At 45.4% G+C, this 23,832-nt stretch overlaps 1 protein-coding gene across 10 annotated transcripts in view; it reads right to left on the reverse strand.

Annotated features, from left to right (window-relative positions):
- Window positions 1-8,182: 8,182 nt before the first annotated feature.
- Window positions 8,183-23,832, reverse strand: part of PALM2AKAP2 (PALM2 and AKAP2 fusion) — a 567,675-nt gene continuing 552,025 nt past the window's right edge. For 8 of the 10 annotated variants that reach the window (XM_047831459.1, XM_047831462.1, XM_047831465.1 and 5 more), the window contains 2 exons: window positions 23,017-23,195; window positions 8,183-12,161 (listed from right to left, as the gene is read on the reverse strand). In XM_047831459.1, coding sequence (XP_047687415.1) covers window positions 12,063-12,161; window positions 23,017-23,195 — 278 coding nt within the window. In that variant the 3' untranslated portion in view covers window positions 8,183-12,062. Of the gene's footprint in view, window positions 12,162-23,016; window positions 23,196-23,832 lie in introns of those variants that run through there. The other 2 variants (XM_047831464.1, XM_047831463.1) reach the window with 2 other exon arrangements.

A 23,832-nucleotide genomic window follows, 5' to 3' on the forward strand; every position in this document is an offset into this window, starting at 1 on the left:
GTGTGGAATCTAAGATTCTCTCTCTCTCTGTCTCTTTCTCTCAAAAAAAAAAAAAGAAAAGAAAAGAAAGGAAAAAAAGAATGTAGTGTATCCACACAATGGAAATACTACTTAACCTTAAAAAGGAAAGATCTGACACATGCTGTAAATTGGATGAGCCTTGAAACCATTATGCGAAGTGAAAGAAGCCAGATGCGAAAGATCATTTATTGTGTGATTCCATCTATATGAAGTTTCCGGAACAGGCAAATCCATAGAGACAAAAGGCAATTCGTGGGTGCCAAGGGTGGGGGAGGGGTAACGAGGAACAGCTGCTTGATTGTGGGGTGTCGGGGATGACGAACGTGGTTTGGAACTAGAGAGTTCACAACATTGTGAATGTACCAATGTACTGACTTGTTCACTTTAAACATGATTAAGTTATGTGAATTTCACCTCAATACATTAGGATTTTTTAAAAGTTATGTATACTTACCCAGCAAACCCTGTGGCTCCCTCTTCACATCTCTGAGTACATCCCTCTGTCTCGTCCACAGGGCTCAGTCCTGGTGCTCGTCTCTGTTCCCAGCTGTCTTCCTCCTGGGAAAGCTCCTCTGTGGTGCTCCTGCTGCCCTCCCTGCAGGTGACAGACTCCCTGTGGGAGAGGCTCTGTGCCCCTCCTCCACCTTACATGCTGTTCGAGCAAATCACCTGAGTTCTCTTTGGTCGTGTTTATGGAGGGCAGAGAATTACAGCCTAGATCCCTCGTTATTCCCCTTGTAACGAGGCTTTCTTTACCTTTCCGGGTCACCAGACTGATTGCCAAGGACCAAGTGCACTTAGCAAGCAGATGGTTTAGGTGACATTAAGAACAGACTATGAAGGTGCATCGAAAAGGTAATGTGTGTTAATTGCACATTAATTACCTTAAATGCTCTGCTGCTGACAGGGCTCACGGGATTCAAACTTGCTACGCTCAGCCTTGTCACAGGCAATGGGTGTAATTCAGGAGAAAGACATATCAGAAGGGGTCTGGCACTCTCGGGGACAGTCTTCTTTGTCCTCCCATTGTTGAGTCACACAGGTCCCACATCCTCAGTGGTGTACATGCAAAGACCCTGAGCAGTAGGAACCCAAAGTCTCCCTGTGGTGGGAGTCTCTTGTAGGGAGCTGGTCCTCCAGGCATACTGAAGCTACGCGGCCAGCCTTCAATGGTCAAAACCCCACAGGCTCCACCAAAACCAGATGCATATCATTATCACCACTAAGCTTTGCTGGCAGATTGATACAACCCTCCCCCAAACAACTCATGAACCCGTGGTTATACAACGTCATTTATCTTTCGTTAATACGTTCTATAGCGTTAGCAAAGTGTCACTGCCATGCTCCAGCAGCTCTGGAGGCAAGCGGGAGGTCGTTTCTGACCAGCTGACGTTAACTCGGACCGAAAAATACGGCAAATGTATTCAGCAGCCACCAACATCCTCTCAGGGTCAATCTGCATGGCTTGCAACTCAGAGAAGGTAGCTCAAGTGCAAGCAGCTGCATGACCCAGACACGTTCCATAAAGTCCTGCTCCACCGCACTGGGTGAGGCACAGGTGGCATGACTGAGGGGCAGCCGAGCACAGTCAGCTTATTTTTATCGGTGATTGTCCCTGAGGCTCCCCAGCCCAGGCGAAACTTTTGCACGAGTCCCCATTAAGCATGCCAACACTGCTTCCGGGATACATGGAATTTGTGGGACATGGGTGTTTGAGTGGTATCTGTGATGCACAAGGAGGCATGCGGTATCCTTTGTATTAAAAGACATGGGATATCCTGATGAGTGCAGAGGACTTTCTAGCTCTGTGTTCCTCTCACCTGTCCTTGTAACTATTTCTCTTCCCATAGGTTGTGCCATTATAACCCCGGGAAAGGATAAACTTGATGGGGACTATGTACCAAGAGAGGATGTGTGACTTAGATCACGTTTTTAACAGCTTATTCCCTCAGGCTTCCTTTGGATTGTTCCCTTGCCAGCTTCTGTGGTAGCAATAGAAATTCTAGAAATAGTTTCCTAATCTCTAAAAGCCAGTCTAGCTCTGGAAAACAGTGGGGAGGTTCCTCAAAAAATTAAAAATAGTATCTACCCTATGACCCAGCAATAGCACTGCTAGGAATTTACCCAAGGGATACAGGAGTGCTGATGCATAGGGACACTTGTACCCCAATGTTTACAGTAGCACTTTCAACAATAGCCAAATTATGGAAAGAGCCTAAATGTCCATCAACTGATGAATGGATAAAGAAATTGTGCTTTATATACACAATGGAATATTACTTGGCAATGAGAAAGAATGAAATATGACCTTTTGTAGCAACGTGGATGGAACTGGAGAGTGTTATGCTAAGTGAAATAAGTCATACAGAGAAAGACGGATACCATATGTTTCCACTAAACTTAACAGAAGACCATGGGGGGAGGGGGAGGGGGGAAAGTTGGAGGGAGGTAAACCATAAGAGACTCTTAACTGAGAATAAACCGAGAGCTGATGGGGGGAGGGGGAGAGGGGAAAGTGGGTGATGGGCACTAAGGAGGGCACCTGTTGGGATGAGCACTGGGTGTTGTATGGAAACCAATTTGACAATAAATTTCATATTTAAAAAAATAAGTAAATAAAATAAAAGCCAGTCTACTGTCTTAATGCAGGGAAGCCACAGCCACTGAGGGTCCAGGGAATGGGCACACCCATGTTTTCGGTAAATGGTTTCACTGCATCTTACCATTTCCTAAAGCCGAACCATGCCCTTGACAACAGGTCCCGGAAGGGATGGAGGACAAAGACGCTAACTTAAATCTGCCCTCAGAGCTTGAATGCTCCCCTTGGACTGTAATGTGAGACAGAAATAAAATGTCTTCCTTCAGACACTGAATTAATTATTGGGTCTCTTTGTTGGCAGTCTAGCTTTACCCTACTCAGTACAGAAGTGGACATCTAGAGCTGGAGTGATTCTGTAAAATGTGTGTGTGTGTGTGTGTACATGGGAACAGTAGGAGCCGATGAAAATGTGCCTGGGCTAGAGAGCCGGAGATAATTTCTAGGGCCACCAAGACATTTGCATGACTCAGTAGCATTTGTGAAAATGTAGAGGGCAGACCACATGCCCAGCTGGAAGGAACCAGAATTTTAGCCTGTGTTGGCTCTTAGTGACATTGGCAGCTTTTAACGGACTGTCGATGCCCCACCCACAACCCCACTTGGATGTACACACCCAGTTTCCAGCTGTCAGCAGTTGTCCTGTCCTGAAGGCATGTTCTCCCGGGCTGAGAGAAAGCAGAACTGGCCCAGGACCAAGATGGAAGTTTTGCTATTGAGTCAAGTTGATGAGAAGGAAAGTTGGGGAGGTAAGCTGCCCAGATTTGCATCCTCCTTCCACCCCTGGTCATGTCATGGGCACACCAACTTATTTAAACTCCCCGAGTGGGAGTTTCCTCCTTTGTAAAATGAAGATACTACTAGTATGTAGTTCAAAGGAGTGTTGTTAAGAACTGAGTGAAATAATCTACCTAGAGCGCTCAGCACAGTGCCTGGTACAGAGCTGGCCCTTGGGAAGCAGAGCCATTGCTGGTGGAAGCTCGCAAATAGATGTCTGCTGCCACCTGGTGGCAACGGCCAATTTTCCACTGAAACGTAAGTGTAAGTAAAGGGCCGCATTTGACCTCCACGTAGGATTGCACATGTGGTGGTTTCCATTTTGGTGTTTTCGGTGTGGCTACATGTAAGATCTCAATGGAGCCCTGTCTTGTGTTAAGAGTGGGAAATGTCCAGGGCCCCCCGGAGAGGCTCTTGGCTGGGAAAGCCGCTTTCACCTTGGAGAGCACTGCCACCTAGTGGCCATACTTCATACTTGCCGTCAAGGGGGAACACTGACCACAGGGAGAAACTCCACCCTTCCGATGATCCATGGTGGTGATCACGCAGCCCTCTTGTTCATCTAAGGGAGTTCCTTCCTAAATGTCTCCTTGCAAGCTCCTAGCACCTTTCGATCCTCCATTGATGATTTCTGGGACATTTCTGGCTTCTACGAAACATCTTTTCACTTGGATCTCTTTCTCTCTCTTGCCCAGAAGCATATGGGTCCTATGCCACAAGGAATAATTAAAAGCATGCTAAGACAGTGCAGGTTATCACAGGATGGCCCTATTTAACAGGAAGCTGTGGAAACATTGCCTGACTTTGAAGCAGCTCTGTCCCCACATTCCCAATGCTAACAGCCCCTCCAATTCCAGTCGAAACCATCTGAACGAGCCTCATTTTCATTTGTCCTCATATGCACAGAGGTGGACACATAGTAGGCACTCAGTAAGCATTTGCTGACTGAATGCAGAGCTTTCAATGAAGTAAACTCTGAGCACATCCGTACCAACCATTTATATTCATTCCCCACAGCAATTCCAGAAGTCAGAAATCCAATCTAGAGTAAGAAAATGGTCAAAGGTTCCACTGAAGAAGTGGTGAGCCTCAAATCTAAGGTCCCTGTCTTATCCCAAAGGTTTGTCAGAGGGACACTGACAGTGACAATGGAAATACCCATACGAGCAGGGACATCGTCTGCAGCACGGGCTCTTTGGGTTCACATACGTGGTCTTCCCGGCATTCCTTCCTCTCCTCTCCTCCACCGCAGACCCCAGCAACAGGAGTGTGCACATGACCTAGGCTGGCTGTTTTTGCCACCTGGGACTCATCACGCTCATCACACGAGATGGTCAGAATCCCGAGTCCCTGATTGCTACCTGCTGGGACTGGTTCAGAAGAGCCACTTCAGGCCAATGAAAGCTCTGTTAGTGAGAGCTCTAGCTCCAGACCTCTAGGATAGCCTGTGTTTTCTAATCACAGTAGTTTTTTTTCTCCGCCAATTGTGAAATTTCAGGGATCCTGGGAACCAGTTGTTAAACTGTTGGCATCTTGAAGTCAGCCATTGCAGGAATATTTATACCACAGAAATCTGCAAATGCTTATGAAGAAAACGGAAAGAATGGCCTTGGCTTCATCTCCCAGAAATAGTCCGGTGACATTTTTGGTCTTTGTCCATTTGGGCTTTTTTCTCAGTGTGCAGCTATTAGAGGCTAGAACATGCCTCCCTTGTAGCTTTTTCATTCTTCAGTTTACCCAAGTGTTAACCACTGGGCCTGCTGTCAGCTGGAGGGGTGGAGAGAGCAGAGCTGTGAGTATCAGAGAAGGAGTAACAAAGCCCCTTTGCAGAGTCCCTCCCTCAGTCACCAACACTGCCCTCTGTCTCCTGGGACCCGTGAGAGGGGCCAGTTCAGCTCCTCAAGGCCTTTTATTCATTTCATTTTGATGCTGCCCCAAGAACTTTCTGTAGAGGGTCAGATTGTGAGGCAAACACATTTCTCCACTAGACGAGCGATTCTCAACCTTGGCTGCATGTTAGCTTCTCAACCTTGGCAGCTACTAAAACATGCCCACGTTCATAGCCATGTCCAATTAAGACGAAATGAATCAGAAGATCTTGGGGTGAAGCCCAAGGGCCAGTCTCTCTAAAAAACACCTGATGATCCTATGTGCGGTGCAGCCACGGTTAGGGGCCACAGAACTGGACAGTGAGGCACAAGCCTGGTGCATATGAGTCTTTCCTGAGATGCTTTTAATTTGTATTAATGTCTGGGCTCCAGCCATTAATGAATCCAAACTTTAAAGCTTTTTCCGGGTGATTCAGATGGAGTCCGAATTGAGAAGTGCTGCTCTAGACCAAATGAGAATGGCCTTTTATTTTGCATCTTATCGCAAACCGTGCAACCATGTTAGTAAAACAAAACGAAACAAAGCAAAAGAACACTTATGGAGTCCTGATGTTGCTATCACCCCAGACAATAAAAACTTCTTCCAAAGATCAAACGAATCCCTTGATCTTACCCTGGATCAAAGTCTGGATAGATAGATAGATAGATGATAGATACTATCTTCTCTTTACATTTTCTTCTTAATTTGCTCAGCCTTTTTACTGGGGGTGGGGAGGTTGTCTTTTCTCGACAGTCTGAATGGAATCAAAGCTCTGCCTCACCAAGACCCACAAAGCATTGAGTTGATATGCTGGACAAATGCACAAAAGCCCCCGACAAATATCCAAAACAACCCAGAACGATGTGTGACTGTATCTGCAGCTTATAAATCATGCATCAATTCCCCCATTTTCAAATGGAAGTGGTATGCCCAGACCTCGTTCATTACTTACTCCAGATCAGTGATTCTTAAAGTGAGGTTCCTGGACCATCACCACGAGCGGTATCTCCAGGGAACTAGTTAGAAAATTCTTGGGCTGCATACCCTAGACGTACTGAATCAGAAGGCTGATCTGTGTTTAATGAGCCCTCCAGGTGACACAGACTATTGCTGGGGCAGGAGAGCCAGTGCTCCCCGGAGGCACATCAGTGTAAACAGCTGAAGACCCCTGCAGAGACAGAATGTGGCCTCAGTGGATGGGCAGAGAAAAACCAAGCAAAGGAGAGGTTTGTGACTTTACCTTGCCAGGTGCCAGCACGTCCATTCCAATTGTTCGGAGCCCACCACCTGTGAACTGAGAACAAAGCATCTGGATAATTCTCCCGTCAAGGTTAACTGACACTGAGATGACTACATCATGGCAGAATTAAAACAAAAAAAAATTTTTTTTTATTATGCAAACATTCTTCTTTCTCGGAAAGAAAACATCTGAATGCTTGGGCGACATTTAGAAATTGCCAGTGTGGGGGCACGCCTGGGTGGCTCGGGCGGTTGAACATCCGACTCTTGATTTCAGCTCAGGTCATGATCCCAGGGTCGTGGGATCGAGCCCTGCATCAGGCTCTGCCCTGAGCATGGAGTCCCTTAGGAGCCCCTCTCCCCTGCTCATGTTCTTTCTCTAAAATAAAAAAATAGAAAACTTAAAAAAAAAAAGAAATTGCAGGTATGCTATCTGCAACTATTTCCTGAGGCCCCGTTCTTTGCCTTGGTATCATCTTTAAAGCCTTTGAAAGTCTCCCTTTTGATTCCCCACTTGTTTTCTGTGCTCCCGGCAGCCCCATTCTGAATTTTGTGTGGGTTCTGTGCAGGGAGATACATAGTCACCACACTCTTATGGCATAGGAATCCCATAATTAAAATGAGCAATGCTCCAAAGTGACTTCATGGCCTCAGGTGTCCCACAACGGTTGTCTGACACCAATATATACAGGGAGGGATGAACCCGGAGTAGTGACCATAGGTCTAGGTCACAGCAAAAAGCCTGCATATCCGCCCTTTACCCATTAGTAGTAATGCCTTGCATTAGTTTTGCCCTAAGAGCTTCCTCCGTGAGAATCCCTGAAGATCCCTTCCACCCTGACATACCAGACTCTGCAACCCGTTCCGAGTACCCAGTTCTGTGCACGTGACTTCCCTGGCACGGCCCAGCACCCCCAGATGATAGTAGTGATGTGTGCAAAAATGACCAGGACGCGGATTCCCTAGCTGATCACAACGCGCTGCCCCAGAATGTTGGAAGGAGTCCCATAGATGGGAGAGATGGAGGAAGAGACCCCAAGGAGAGTGGCGGTGGTGGGGAAGAGCTGGAGACAGAAGGTCTGCACTACAGGTAAGTGTGAGGGGCCAGAGGGTGAACGGGGCAGCTGGACCCTGAAGTGGCCATGAGGGAGTAGACGGGAGGGCACAAGGAAATTTGGGGAAGAAGCTTCCTCATTAATCTGTGGTCTTCATATGCTCTTTAAAGTTAGAAATTCTCCATTCTTCAGAGGGGAGCTGAATACGGGTGCTGAGAATGTGATAGTAAGAATTAGAACCCAGGAGCCACATGCAAAGCTTGAGTTTTAACCATTTGTCCTACTGTTTGCCCAGCCATCTCTGACCTTGGAGTACACCTACCTCATCCGGAGGCACCCGAATCATTTCCGGGGTCCCGTCAGAGGTTTCTAGGCTCTAGCCAGGGCAGTTGGAGACAGCATGGCAAAAAGGGGCATTGGGACAGCCTGTCACAGTCTGGGGACCACTGCCCCACCAGCTGGTATAGCCTTTGTGGTTCAAGTATGCAAGAGGCAGATGCCGGCACACAGAAGTCAAGGCCAAGGGCGCCTGCGTGTCACCGTTTGGCGGGTCCGTCTTCTGACCTCCCTCCACCCCCAGTCAAACAAGTAGCCATGGTTTATAAAAAAAACAGCACACACCGGGTTTTAATGAGAAAATAATTGTATACTTGCATCGAATGCCTCACAATCACTATAAAACTGAAGCAGGATAATAACATTTAAGTGGTTAACATACACAGGAGAGCCAGATACAGAGTATAATTTTCAAACACAGTATTGCTGCTGTTTCCCCCCCACCCCTCCTCCAAAAAAAAAAAAAAGTCATTTGGGTAAAGGGCAACACAAAATCAAAGCTGGCAGTTCACTCACTGAATGCTTAAAATTCAGGAAATTGGTTCTGTCACTAAAACTGGATATATTCACCATCTCTAAACACTTAGGCTATTTTTTTTTTTCAATACATAGTTTAATTACATCCATTCTTGAGTTGGAAAAATGTTTGTCTTCAGAGACAAGAGTCAACACTGTCTTAGTGTTTCTTGTTACACCTTATATGTGTGTGTTGTGTTGTGTTGTGTTGTGTTGTGTATGTACGTGGACACTGATCTATATACTGCTTATACGTCATTGTCTAAGGTGGGCAGCATGCAGAGGTGTAAAGAGGCAAGGAAATTGCATTGTGTCACCCGAGTAGACTACAGCCCAGCCTCCTACCACTGACAGACCCTGTTTCCATAATTTCTGGATGAGAGAGCCAAGGCATGTCAGTAGTTAATCAGCTCCCGAGGAAAGTGAACATCTATAAACACTGTGGAAGGGAACGCTTTCAGGAAAGCTTTTAACATCTACAGAATCTAAACATTTGTTATAGTTGAGATTAACAAGCTTGCGTGCTATTTGGGGGCAGGGACGAGCATCAGAGGCCAATTTCTTTGACAGGCCTCTTCCTCTTGATGGATTAGGCAGTAATGACTCTCCTCCAGGGGTCTGTTGCATGTTCAGAAGGTTAAAGGGGTTCCTTTGGGATCCCAGGGCCTGGCACGGTGCTGTGTACAAAGCCTGATGTTTTCTGAACGGGTAAAAAACTCAAGAGCACAGAGAAAACCTGGCTCTTCCAAGGGAACTGCAATTTACATTTTAATAGGATTCTAAGTGAGTGGACCAAGGAAATCGACAGCAGTCCTCAGAAGGCAGCAGAGGGAACAAGTGAATGTTGCAGATGTAGGGGCCACAGTTAAGCAGCGCTGTGACTGTGGGAGGCTCACGGAAACTCTGCATTTGTTGCCTTATCTACACGTGGAGCGAGGACCAAAGGATCCCTGCTAGAACTCTAGGCAATGCTTCTGGTTCAGTCAACTGTAGTCAAAGGCCAATTTGCCTCCAAAAGATTCCACGAATTGGGTGGCCTCCTAAGCTTCCCATTCAGCTGCAAATTCTCTTCTCAAATGTAGGTTTAAGATGGGTGGGGACCCGGCTTCCTTCAAAACACAACAATGTCAGGTGGGTCCTGAGGGCTGTTTCCTCTTGGGAAAGACAGTGTTTGTCTATATCAAGTCTGTGTTCTCTACCAGATTCAGAGTTAGTCCAGAAAACACGAAGCATGTTTCTTTTTTTGTGCATCTCATAAAACCATCTGCTCTCCAGCCATCCTAGCTGCCACTGTGCCCCTGAGCCACAGGAAGCTCTTGTCCCATCTTTTAGTCACATGCCTGCCATGGGAACGCTGAAAATCCTCAGGCAAGGCAGCCTTCCTGGGGGCTCCCATTTCACCCGTCAGGACTTCTAGTCTAACACAGACCTCATTTTCCTGGGAATGTCTGTCTCCATGCCAGCCTCCCCTACTTGAAAATGAATTCCTTGCAGCAGGGATCTTGTTTTGTGTCCCCAGTGGCTAGCACATTTTGTTGAATATTCCTTCACGATATTCAGGAGAATAAACCACATAAAGATGGTGCCAGCCACCGATCTCTAGAATTTGGCTTCAAATTGCAGGTTCCTTTGGCAGTTTTAAAGGATCCTTGTAAGTTATCAGATGGTTGCCTTTCTACTTTATGCCTACCGCTTGCCTGTGAATAAACTTTCCCCCTAAAGTCAACACTACACTATTAAAAGAAGCAAAGGTAATGTGCCTAACATCTACGTACACACTGTTGTGGAGTTATTTGTCAGAATAACATATTAGAGCTTATGACATAACAGTATAAAAACAAAAAGGAATTTTAGTGAGGTCTGGCTTCATTATTGCTCTTTTAAAAACCATAGTTTTAAAACAAATAGAAAAAAGAAAGGCTGGTCAGTTTTTTTTCTCATGGCCAGAATTAAAAACTTTTCTCATCCAGAAATTCAGGGCACCCAATTATTGAATACCCATATCATATTGCTTTAAATGACAGTAAGATAGAGCTGGCATCCTTTACAGTATACTAAGCTATGAATACAAAGCATGAGAATAAATACGGTACTTCTCTAAATGTCAAATTACAAAACTGCTCAAAACTTTGCAATTGTGACTCATGCAAATACCATGTTAGGTCAATTTAATATTACAAATACTGCATCAGGTCGGTGCCTCTATATCCCTTTTCATAAAAAAGAAATTCTCACTCACTCCTGACGCTGGCAAACAGCTTTGGAGGAAATAACTGTACACCCTTGTCCCATGAGCAGTCTGGAATTTTAATCCTTGCACACACACTTTACCCAAACACACAAAGGGACGTGCATGAGCACGCACGGGCACGCACACGCACACGCATGCACACAAACACACACACACACGCACGCACACACACACACACCATCTTTAGGATTTGTAGCTGATTCCAAGCCTGCACTTAGATTTCTATTCTATATTTTTCTCTTTATCATTCTGAAAAACGCTGGTTGCTCAGCAAAAATAATATCTGTTACTTCCTTAATTTCCCACGTTCTCCCTCCCTGTTTCTCTGTCTACCTTCATGTCCTTTCTTTAATGATTCCTTTCTGATTGATCCAAAATAATCTGTCATTCTTCCTACTAAGGTCCACTTTATAATATAAAATATAGTTATAAACACCTTTTTATTTCCTGTCATCTGCCTCTCGAAGGCAGAGTTTGCCCTTTTTCAATTATTGCCACTCTAAAAATACCCCCACCATCTTGAGCCAAGCTGTTGGATGTGTACAGATTTTATACATGGATATACTCCCCCCATCCCATCATAAAAATAGTTGTTGCCCACTAAATATAGTTTTCATATGAAGAAACATAACTGTGAAAATGTGTTCTCATAAACGGCAAATTAGTCAATACTACAAGCAGACGAGATCCTAAAGCTAAAATAATCCATTTGGTTTGGCTTTCTCCCTCTTTCTCAACCCCCTCATGTAGAATAGATTGTGTTTGCAACATGAAGAAACATTGTCTTAAGAAGGTGGATTTTATATATTGCGATCATTAATTGCTCCCAATTAAAAACAATTAGATGTAAGAGAAATGGAATCCTAATTGCCTCTCCTGGCAGATATAGAGAAACTTGCATTTCATTTTACGGCTGCTGGAGTAAACGGAGTTATTCCCACACCTCTGATTCTGTGAGCGACAGTAGGGAACCGGTGCCGGGAGTCTCCAACACCCTGTAGATTGCACCGGCGTGGGCTCTGCAGCTCTAAATGGCCCTGTCACCAATGTCTGTCATCACCCAGCGAGGCTGGTCTCAATTCCGCCTGGAGCAACCATGTTGATTTGCTTGTTACTGCTTTGTCCTTTTGGATCAATTGTGGATTGGTCCAAATCCAGGTGATTCTTTTGAGTCTCAAAAAATCCTTTGTCTTTTGACTCCTGGGTGTTTATAGAGTTTGATGGGTAGGCTTCTTTTGACTTTATTTTTCATCGTTGGTCATTGCAGCTTCTGGTCTACATAAGGATTGTGGAGTTTGTTTGCACTTTAATAAATATTCCATTAAAATGCTTCGATGTGTTGATTGCTTGGTTTCTTGGTAACCCAAGCACCAAAGAAGCTTCCTGGGTGGAAGGAAGTTTGTTACTCATCGTCCTCTTCCTCCTGGTTGGCATAGATCCCTGCCTCCCAGCGCAAGGCCAGTGCGCTCTTTCTTCGATTAACCCGTGTGGCCTCAAGGACCTGAAGAGAGAGGGAAAAAAATTAACCAGAGTTCATGGATGTTCACTATGTACACAAATCAACTTCTCCATGTCTTTCCTCCTTCCTTCTCAATAGCATATAATAAAGGGAACGTAAGACGGTCTGATACTGCTGGGAGGTAGGAGAGACATGGTCAGTAAAGCAGGCTGGTTGGTTCTGGATATGCACTCATTTCCAAGCCAGATTTCATTTGCTCTTTGACCCATAGTTTTCAATATAGAAAGATTTAATTACCCTGAAATGTTCTGCACCTCTTTTTGAACTACACTTGACTCTGCACTAAGTGTGTTGATAACACAGATCTCTACATGTTATCCGATCAGTGCTGTCTGACAGACATTACTATCTGTGTTATCAATATGGTAGCCACTAAGCTACATGGCTATGGGGCACAAGGAATAAGGCTAGTGTGGCTGAGAAACTAAACATTCAAGTTTAATTAATTTTAATTTTAATATCCTCAGGGACCCTGTGACTACCATATTGGACAGCACAGCTATAGACCATCTTAGTCTCTTTGTGAACAAGTAAACTGGAAAATAATTCCAAACAACTGGACCAGTGTGGATTCAATCTCTCAAGCTCTGTGGACTTACATAAGCTATGATCACATTTATATCATAAAAGTCTACTTTGGTATAACCAAACTGCCAAGAGAAACTAAGTGGAAAGAAAAATAGTTTCCCAGGCCAATAAAAAGCAATCCGAGCATGCCAATGCAATGTCAGGGCCACAGATGCTAACAAATAAAATGCGAGGTGACAACATCAAGGACAGATAGGCTCACCACCATCAGGGTAAGGCCTCCCTCCCTTCAGTTCACTAGAATAGTCTGTGGACTCCTGAGGGAAAACTTCAGCCAGGCTGCTCCAGCTTTAGTCTGATCAAGATGGATGACATTCAACATATGAGAAATGGCTCAGTTTCATGGTACTGCCCCACAAGGGAGCCCATGCATGCCAACCAATTAAATTACTGTGGCATTCGCTTAGGACATGCAGTTTCTGATATTAAAGAAAAGTCTAGCAGAGCCAACACTGGTTGATGATCCAAAATGCAATGAAGGCTTTGCTTATTCTAAGAATAATCATTTTGGCAAGGGACAGAGTTGCTGGCAACTCTGGAGAAGCATGGAGATGCAGGTGACAGGCAGTGGTGGGAACCGAGGCACAAGCAAATCCTGGGTAGAGTAATAGTCTGGGGGTCCATCTCAACCTGCTTCTTTGCACATCTGACAAATGGATGCACTTCCCAGAGCTTCAGTGTGCTTTCCTCAGGGAAGCTGTCCCCAGTGCCCCCAGCAGGGACAGCTGGACTTAACATGTAGGATGCACTAGCCATGTCTCCTAAGTGAATGGTCATTGTTAAGCACATAAGCCATGTCACAAAGTGTCTTGTGTAAGCATACCATGGTCACTTATTCCATATCTAAGAATAAGAAACCAGTAGGAGGAGCAAAGAATGCTTCCAAATCTGGTGTAGGTAAATAGAGGATTCTTCTAGAAGGTCAGTGCGTGGTAACATGGTACTGAGAAACAGCACTGGACTGGAACTGGAAGTCCTTTCTTTCCAGTCCTGTCTGGAACACGTTGGTGTCGTTCATGGCATCTCTTTATCTGCAAGATAGAAACAGCACCTGCCGTCTTTCCCAGGCTTTCTCCGGAGGCAGTGCTGACTCTGGAGTCCAAGCAAGTCTAGATTTAAACCCTAGTGACCTTAGAAAAGTCACTTACCTTGTGCCTCAGTTCTCTGATGTGTGAAATGGGAATTATAAAAACTACAGTTCAGAGTTGGCCTGAGGAATAAATGGGGCAATGTATGCACAGCACTTAGCGTAGATCCTGGTGCATAGTTTTCAAACAATCATTAGTTCTGTCATTATGTGAAGGGGCTTTATAAGCTATGAAGTGGTGTTCCAACATGAGGCATTTTTATAATTTTTATAATTTATAATTATAATTTATAATTTAAATTTTATAAAATTTTATCATTTTATAAGGAACTCTACATTGTGTAAGATGCTCATCTGTTCACTTGGCTGGTTGTAGATACAAACTGAAAAGCTTCCAGAAAAGCTAAAAATCAATCATGGCTCTGAAAAGAATGGTCCCTTGTCTTGTTATTTATGCTCTATTTTAATTCTCAATCATCTTAAATAAATTCAGTCTCCTTTGTTCTTCAGGAACCCATGTTACAATCTGTCTCTCCATCCATCTTACAGATACTTACTGGCTTCCTACCAAGTGTCAGGTGCAGTGCTTTATGTTGAGGATAGAATGGCCTCTGCCCTCACGGAGCTTAGCCACCAGAAAGCATTATGGGCAGGGAAATCTTTATAATTATGGAAATATTCAGCACAGCTTGGATTTGAATATCTGCTTGCTGCAGCCCAAAGAATTCACTTATGCCAATAACGAAGGCTCTTTTCTTAATTCATTCCCCTAATTTGTATGCTGCTTAACACAATACTGAATTTCTGAGGACATCTAGAGCCTCTCATAATGGCAAAGACAGGAAAATAAACGGGTCATGATAAAAACAGCCAGCAACCTTGCGATCAAATTGTCTTCAGGTGCACAAGGTTTCTGATCCAGGACTGGCTCAGGGGCCACTCTACGATGGCCTTTTGAAGGTTCAAAGGCCAAGCCCTTTAGGGTTAGGCCATAGCTCATCTAAATGAGCATTTGTTCCATAATTAATTCAGAGTACAGTACTGTAGTTTGTGTGTGTGTGTGTGTGTGTGTGTGTGTGTGCGTGCGTGTTTCTCTAGAGCAAATCTAGAGCTCTGACACTTGAGTTATTGCATATCAACTTTATTTCCTAAAGCCCATTCCTTTCTTTTCTGGGCAGAAAAAAAAAAGCACTTGCCTCAGGGTTCTAGTAACACATCACATGTCCTTGTGCACCACTTACTGTTTTGATCTTGACTGTCCTACGGGATTCACACTATTACTATTATTACTATTGTTAATCGCACTTCACATAGGAAGAAACTGAAGCAAAGGGAGGTTAAGTTGACCAATGTTAAGGTGGAGGAGAAGCTCAGATGGGCACCCAGTATCCTGGGTGTGGAGCTGATGCCCTAGGCCACCACGCTGCCCCACGGCTCAGTGCCTATGCGCGTAGTAGGTCCTCAGTAGATAGTTAACTGAGTGAATGAGTGAGTGACTCTCCCTACAGTTCTGTAGACTTGAAGTAATTCTTTTCAAAACAGTAAAATAGTTTGTTGGAAGAAGCAACAGAAAGAGCAATTATACTCTGTAGGAATGGAGAGGGGAAAACAAAAAAAGTTTAAAAATAATAATAGAAAAACCTGATTTAAGGCTTTATTGATTTTGCAAATTCAGATTTAGACCTGGTGGGAGGGAAAAAAATCAGTTGTCTTTGAACAACCCTCTAAATATGAATTTTCCCTCTCTAGTGCTTGCGGGGATTCCAGAAAATTGCTGAACTTTGCCTAGACATCAACAGAGACAATTGTATTTGGGGGGATGTAACAAAAGGCAGAGGGGTTAAGTAATGTCAATCACCCTATTTACGTGAACATTTTGTCTTCCTAAATTTCTCTTCAGCTGAAGATAGACTGGTACCAGTTTTACCTTCCTTGAATATATTCAATTGGATTTTTGTTATTCTTAATGGTGCTAACTCAGAGGGGATAGGGGCCTAGGGCCGAAATCTTCCACTGCCATTGCCAAGATGAGAAGCATAATGATATTCTCAATATTCATTTTATATCTTATGAAAGAAAATTACTGATCATCATCAGCTCCCATCTCTGGTTCTAAAGATTTTGCAAAACAGGGAGGTTTTAAAAATATATTGTGCTATAAGTTAGCACAGCCATTCTGAAGAATAATTTGCAATATGTAATGAGTGTGAGGATGTGTTGTCCTTATATAACTAGTTCTTCCGCTCCTAGACGTATAGATAGAAACTCTTCTGTAGGTTATGCAAAGCGACATGTACAGTAACATTCACTGAAGCGTTGTTTGTAATGGCAAAAAAAGAAAAAAAAGAAAAAAGTGAACCAATCAAGAGAGAGAGAGAACCAACCAACATTTCCATAGGAAATAGGAGGATGAATAAATAGTGCTACAGTCATTCAAAGGGAGCCTATACAGCAGTTATAATGAATAAAGTAGAGCCCCAAGTAACAACATGGACACATCTAAAAACAAGGTAGACAGGGGCGCCTGGGTCGCTCAGTCAGCTAAGCATGTGACTCCTGATTTTGGCTCAGGTCATGATTCTCACAGTTCATGAGACTGAGCCCCGCATCAGGCTCTGTGCTGACAGCATGGAGCCTGCTTGGGATTCTCTCTCTCTCTCTCTCTCTCTCTCTCTCTCTGTCCCTCTCCACTCATGCTCTGTCTCTCTCTCTCACTCTCTCTCTCAAAATAAATAAACCTATTAAAAAAACCAATGTAGACAGAATAAAGTAAGGAGTGGAAGATGCTATAGTATGTCATTTTTAGAAAGTTTTAAGGCATGCAAAACCACAGGATGTTATTCATGTATAGAAACATATGAAATATAAATGTAAAAACATGCATAGAAATGATGAACCCCAACTCAAGAGAAGTTACCCCTCAGGAGAGAGAGAAGTGGGGACTGGGAGAAGTAACAAGAGGGCCTGAATGGTATTTGCCATATTAGTTTATTTTTAAAATATTAAGCAAATACTACGAAATGATAAGAATGGTCAAAGCTGGAAAGGTGGACTTTATCGTTTTATTATCTGTTCTTAATGGAACACTTGAATGCCAACTCTGTGACATCAGGGACTTGGTTTTGTCGACTGTTCTGTTTTTGGAACCTAGAAAAGTGCCTGGTGCCTGCTAGGTCCTCACTAGATTGTTAATCGAGCCAATGAGTGAATGAGTCTCCCCCCAAGTGCTGTAGATTTAAAATAATTCTTTTAAAAATAGTCAAATGCTAAAGAAAAAAAATAGGAGAACACAGTGTTTTCCCATAAAAAAAGGAAAAATATTTAAAAATAGAGGAAAAGGAAACACTGTGACTTTTGACAGCACAGGTATTTGTGAAATCTGTGTAAAAGGAAACTGTACAGAAAGGAGGCGGTTTGGGGAAATTCAATACTGACAGGAGCTTCTAAAACAAACAAAAACAGGTTTCAAGATCGGGGTAGGGAGGGAAGTGGGCACTGGGATGGTTCGGTGTTGGAGTAACTTGTCCTGAGGCTACGGAGCCGAACTCTCTGGATTTGTGCTATGGCAACCAAAGGACTGGTCAGAATCAACAGCTCGGTCCGCTTGAGCGGCCTTGTTTTCTAACCAGACCCGAGTATATTTGCTATCAGTGCCTGGAGAAACTAACGTCCGTGCCCTCGAGTGCAAACACCCTCCAGATCCGTGAGCAGGGCGAGGTCTTCTCCAGCCCCCCGCCCCCCCACACACACACAGCACAGCAAACCACAGCAGCGGGTAGCACTGTTGCATACACCCCAACATTTCCAGGCAGTCCCCAGTTCCGCAAAGGCTGGAAGAAAGAAATATGGAGACGAGCTGCTTTCTTGCCCTTCTCCTTTAACATGTCAGGAAACGGCCAACCACAAGAGCATGCACTTGGGTCAGGCATGCAGGAACACCGAGACAAACAAGTGGAAAAGTACCTCGGAAGTCACCTTGCAAGACAGTAACTTAGAGGTGTACTGGCAGAGAGGGAAAAGAGCAGGGTTAGTACACAGCAGAGACACGCTCACACAACACCCCCCAGCCGGGAATCGGCACCACGCTGGGGGCAGGCGAGCGGGGAAGTGACACCGGGAGGCCATTACACACCCACGCCAGACTCGCTTCATCTGATATTAGTTTATTGAAAAATCTGTATCTTTTGGAGTGAGGAGATACCCCGTTATGCATTGATAAAAATATCAGATAAGCCATACTTTGTTAATTCAAGATTTGTCGCTTCTGTTTTCTGTGCTTTGAATTAACAAGATTCTTCCCCGCCCCAGTATGCAACCAGCTGCCCACCAACAAGGTCTTTGATGACCGTTTTGGATTTGCTGGAATCCGTAGCCAAATAGCCTTTTCTCTTCCCGTAGTTCCTTTGAGCCCCACAGCGGTCCTGTAGCCCGTTGTCCCCCACAAAAAAGACACTAACCACAGGCAGGAGTTGATTTGGATCCAAGGTTCGTAGAGGCAGAATCTCTGTAGCTGAGTTGTGAACAGCACTGCCTGGGGAAGGCCCACAGCCCCCCTCATCACTATCCTGGGGGTCTGGATAAGTTCCTGAGAGTGGGGTGATCCTGTAGCAACTGAAGTGACCCTTTAGTACCTGTAGGAGACTAAAAGCCTCCACAAGAACAGCTCAGAAAAAAAAATGGGCCAGCTATGGGAGATCACATAGAAGAACCAGCTTTGGCCAGCCTCTGCTGGAATTGAGGTGATGACCTCACATTTACACAGCTTAGGACACTGGAGGCATTTCCTGGGCTTTGGCGTTGGCAACCATAGGATGGCTAGGTGGGATCATATGTCTGTGATCACTAACTGCTTGAAAATTACAGGTCTGTACTGATTGGGCTGATGACTGGGGGCTGATGAGCTTGGAGCTTTCCTCCTCTTTTCGTACCTCCTCTTTCGTGAGCAGCTAGGAGACATCTGGGCAGTACAAAACACTGTTGACTGTAAGCCGGGCTTCCTGTGGAGCCTGGGGTGTGGGGCCCTGAGTGCGCTTCCCTCATCCACTCAATGAGAGTGGGCCATGGGGTGTCTTGGGTTGGTGGGAAACGTGTGCGAGGAATTCTCAGGAAAGCAGTAACTGCTTAGCCCCCAGCTTTGACTTACCCCAGGAGAATAAGTGAGGTCTTTTCTTATTTCAAGACAGGCAGGGATGGCTGAAATACTTCTCAGTATCTATTTTTGGTGTAAGAGAGACAGTAGAAAACCGACCAAGAGTAGATCCTATGCTAGAAGTGGGGCTGGGACTGAATGCCCCAGGAGACTGTGATTGGGATGCAGACCAGCATTAATTGAGAAAGAGAAAGCAAACCCACCAACCTGTTCAAGAGCATCACTGACTCAAGAACCCAAGCTTTCTGAGGCTCAACTCAGGTCAGGTTGGGAGAATAGCTGGCCAGAAAAACAGTTTTGCCTACATATCTTTCCTTTGCAAGGCATCAAGGAACCCTCTAGGAAACTATGATTCATCAGTCCATCATGTGTTACATGACTGACCAGAGATGGCATCGGGCCCAGATAAGGGCACATTTCCACATAAGAAAACATTTCCAGATAAGAGAAACCCACAGTAAGAACAGGACTGCTGCATCTGGATGTGCAGTGCGCACACTGCACAAAAGCACCAGGCTGAGGGGGTGGGGGGTGGGGGGCAGGGTTGAAGTTCAGTGCCCCCACTCCCCTCACAGCATGGCAGGTGCATCCTGGCAGGTGAAAAATGGCGCCATTCTAAACATTCTTACAAAGGCCCTGTAAAGGCTGGTAAACAGCCAGGGGTAGGGGGTAGGGGTGGGGTAGCAACCTCCTTACCCCCAAATTAGGTGAGGGGTCCATTTGTCAGTGGGGCCTGGCTGAAGCCTTCAGCACAGAGACATTCATTAGTGACCATGTCACACAGAACAAGGACACTGGCGAGAGGGCACCTGCTCAAGGTCTGAGTTAGTGATGGCCATTCGAGGAGAACTTTTCAAGAAAAGGGGCTTTCTCCCGTTCCTTTGTTATCGACTTTTTCGCCAACTGCGAAATGAGCAGAACATCCACAGATGACTTAATATTCCCGATGCAGTGACGTGTGGGTAGATATTCCAAGAGTCATGATTTAATTTCCCATCTTCTATCGTTCTTTGACCATCACCTTGTTTCCAGCAGAAGAGGGGGACAGCTCAGGGACATGAAAAAGGCTACTGGATGTTACAGCTTCCTTCCCTCACACCATCCCCATGGCAGGGGGTCCACGAGCCAGAGGTTTCCTTCCTGGCCTGCATACAATTTTTTATAAAGTGGGAAAACTTCAGCTGGCAATGACCTGGGGACAGGACTCCAGCAACCACTGCTGCTCCCGGGGTGGGGGGACTGAATCTGTTTTGATGGCCATGATGTTTTTCTCGGGGGTTGGCAAAAACTACTCATGAAACTACAGGCATGGCTTCCCTTGGCTTCTCTGTCTTCTGTCCTTCACGCTCAATAATAGCATTGTGCCTAACGTATCACTATACTTACATCATGATTGCCCCCTTTGGTTTTTAGGTCTTCCTTCTCCTTAGCAAGCAAGTCAAATTGTTTTCATGCCAACCAGAAATAACTCACTGCCTCCTATGGGCAAACACATGGTTTGGTCCTGATCATGTGTGAGGGACTCATAGTGTTGCCAAGTGACTTACTGGAAGGAATCCTGGCAGATGGATGTGTCAGGTGACACTGGACTCAGGTGAGCTGGGTGAGGCTCCTAGAGGGTGGACAATCTAAGAAGCCATGTTTTCCCCTCAGAATAATGTGGGTGAATGGAACCAGGAAAACAGAACTACCAGCTTCTGGGACAGGGAAGCCAGTTACACAGTCATACATCACGCAATCCATTTGCTCTCTGTTATTAGCCTTCCAGTAGAAGAGACAATTAAAGAAGGGGCCAGAGATCGGCTAGGAAAACAAATGGTTTGTTCATTCCTACAGGTAAACTTCAACACATTCTCCAGTGACTTGAGTAGATACAGTAGAAAAGGTCCCCTGAATTAAAAGGGCTAAGAGGGGAGGTCAGACTTGGCTCTAAAATGAAGTTTGGCTGATGATCATCTATTTGCTTTAGAAGCAATCTGAATATGTTCTTGAAGTTTCAGGTCTCTTAAAAGAGGATATAGTGCATTGGATAGGTTTTGTTCTGTTCCTAAGAATTTTCTACAACAACGGACTTGGTTCTCTTGTAATATCAAGAACGGTGCAAGACACTTGGCTTTGACTTCAAGAGCTGAGGATGTTAACAGCCTGATCAGTTAGTAGGTTTCTTCCTTATTTGAAATGTTTATTTACTTGAGAAAAATAGAGACAGGAGGCTGCCACTTTATTGCGTAAGCGAAGGGTAATCAGTATATTAAAATGCTGATTCCAAGTAGCTTCCTCAATGCAAAGGGGAAATCCAGTCTGGTTGCCTCCTGAGTTTGCATGAAGGCTGCTGCCAGCCTCTGCCTGTGGAATGAGCAGGAGTGGGCTCTTCACTTCTTTGGGTAGTATTTTCCTCTAATATCTGCCCTCCAACACAGAAGGCGCACACAAGAGATATGCAGAATGTGCTCAGAAAACACTTGCATGGGTCACATGCAAAGTGTTTCCATTTGTTCTTCCCCTTCCATGCCAGAATGCAAGGGGTCCACTCAGCTAACTTCTGCCAGAGCTGCTGACATATGGTGTGGACTCACTGGGAGAAAAGAAGCCACTTACAGCACTAAGCGTCAAAAGCACAGGCTCCAGAAAATACCTGAAGGTAAACTCCATATTTTAAGTAGGGCTGCAAAGAAGGAATGGTTAAGGTGATTCGATGGGCTGAAGCCCTATGGGCTTGGGGAAGGAGCCCAAGCAACAAAAGTGTCTGTAGCACCCACTGAGAGCCAGGTTCCATCCCACTGTGCAAATGAGGAATGGCTCCCAAATGCTCCAGCCTAACAAGAGTACCTGAATCAGTATTCCAGGCAGCTTAGGTACAAACCCAAGGGAGAGCCTGGGGACGCAGTGAGCCATCAGGCTGCTCTACATGTGTTTGCTTTCTTTGCCACTAAATATCTTAAAAGCATCATTCAGTATCTGGCTTCAACTTCAGAAATCTTTTAAGTTAGTCAACCAGGATATGAAAGGCAGTAGGTCAGCATGGAAATCCTGCTACGAGTCTGTAGCATTCGAGGTTAGGGTGACCCAATCATTTATCATCCAAACTGAGGCACTTTTAAAGGTGAAAGGGGATGCTGTTAAAAATTACACCAGGACCACAGGCACAAACCAGGACTGTCCAGGTAAACTGGGTAGTGCATTCAACTGAGTCAAGCTACTTACGACCTAAGTGAAACTGGGTGGGGATGGGAATGTGGAGAGACTAAGGCCACCAGACTCCCAGGAGGGGGGCATGGGCCCCTGAGGCTGGTCCTGGGGCTCCTGGCTGGGGGGGGGGGCGCTGTGGGGAGCAGCAGCCCTCACATCTCTTACTGGAGAAAGAAACCACGGAGCAGATGATTTCCTTCAGGGTTCGTGTGAGTGTCACGTGCAACCGTCTTGAGGGTTGAGGATAGCAGGGTAGCCCTGTGGTTTCTAACTGTCATTTAAAATATCTCTTTCCTACCAAACTGTACGCACAGGCTTGGCAATAGCCCAAAACACAGTCAGCCTTTCCAACGCAGTGTAACGTTTATGGGGATCACTCGGAGCAGACACAGAAGGAAGGGCACAGCCCCAGTTCTCCAGGCAGATAAAATCTCTACGGGGCAGGCCAGCGATGGCAGCAATCAGCTCCCTGGTGCCTGGGGATGATTTCAGGATGCTCGTGTCCTTCCCCCCGTGTTGTCCTTACGTGTTTGTTTATTTGTTTGTTTGTTTGTTTGTTTTCCCTATGCACCAAGCATCCCGTCCACCAGCGTGCCCGTGAGCTCCAGCTCCGGTTCCCCTTGAGTGATCAACATTTTTTGAGAAACAAGGCAAAAAACCCAAACCCGCCTCCAGTCACATTAAACCACACATTTGAAAACTGGTTTTGGAACCAGGATACTGGCCAGACCAGTGCACACACGCCCGTGCCTGACCTGGAACACCGAACGCCACGCTGCCGTTCGCCCTCAGACGAGTGAAGGAGGAAAGGAGGAAAAACTTACACTACTATCATCCATTCTCTCACGCCTTTTAGATTTGTGTGTCTCATAGTCTTCCATGAGGGTCTGCATCAGATTCTTGGGCCGCTGGGATCCGGCAGCCTCTTCGGGGGCTAAGTCAGGCTGCGAGCTGGGGCCTTCAGGTGAGGGGGATGGAGGAGGTTTGACTTTCTCTATTTTCCCTGAAACAACACGAAGAGAACACCCTTTCTAAGCTCGTCTGCTCATGACGGCTTCTAGAAAGGAGAACACTGGCAAAAAGCAACCTCTGACAGAGTGGTCCCGGAACGGTGGTGGTCACCTGAGCACAGGGACTGAAAGCTAATAAAGATAATGTCACAAGCCCATCCAACAAAGGTCTCGAGGACGCCAGTGCTGAAAGTCAGTCAGACCAAGGAGGCCCACAGGCACTTTGCAAATATGTGTCAGACACTGGCTCCAGTTGTTTTGGGGACATGTGCTCCATCACGGATTCCTGAATCCGACCGTCAGAGAGGGCAGTGCCTTCAAGCCTCAGAAACCCACTTTTTGCAGTTGAGGAAAACAGGCTCTTCCAAAGGGACGCCGTGCTGAGGTCCCAGGGTGCTGGCGATGGTACCAGATGAGGCAAAAGAACCTCACCAGGTTCTTCCCCTGCACCAGAAGCTGCCGATGGGGCAGCTGACCTGCTGAGCCTTTCTGCATGGACAAAACAGCGCTGTAAAACCTTTGAGTGAGAACTAGGCTTGTTCTTTCCAGGTCACCCTGGTCTCACATTGGGCAGCTTCATTTTTAAAAAAAATTTTTTAAGTTGTATTTATTTATTTTGAGAGAGACAGA

The sequence above is a fragment of the Prionailurus viverrinus genome, chromosome D4 (genome assembly GCF_022837055.1).
Source record: "Prionailurus viverrinus isolate Anna chromosome D4, UM_Priviv_1.0, whole genome shotgun sequence".
Classification (NCBI taxonomy): Eukaryota; Metazoa; Chordata; class Mammalia; order Carnivora; family Felidae; genus Prionailurus; species Prionailurus viverrinus.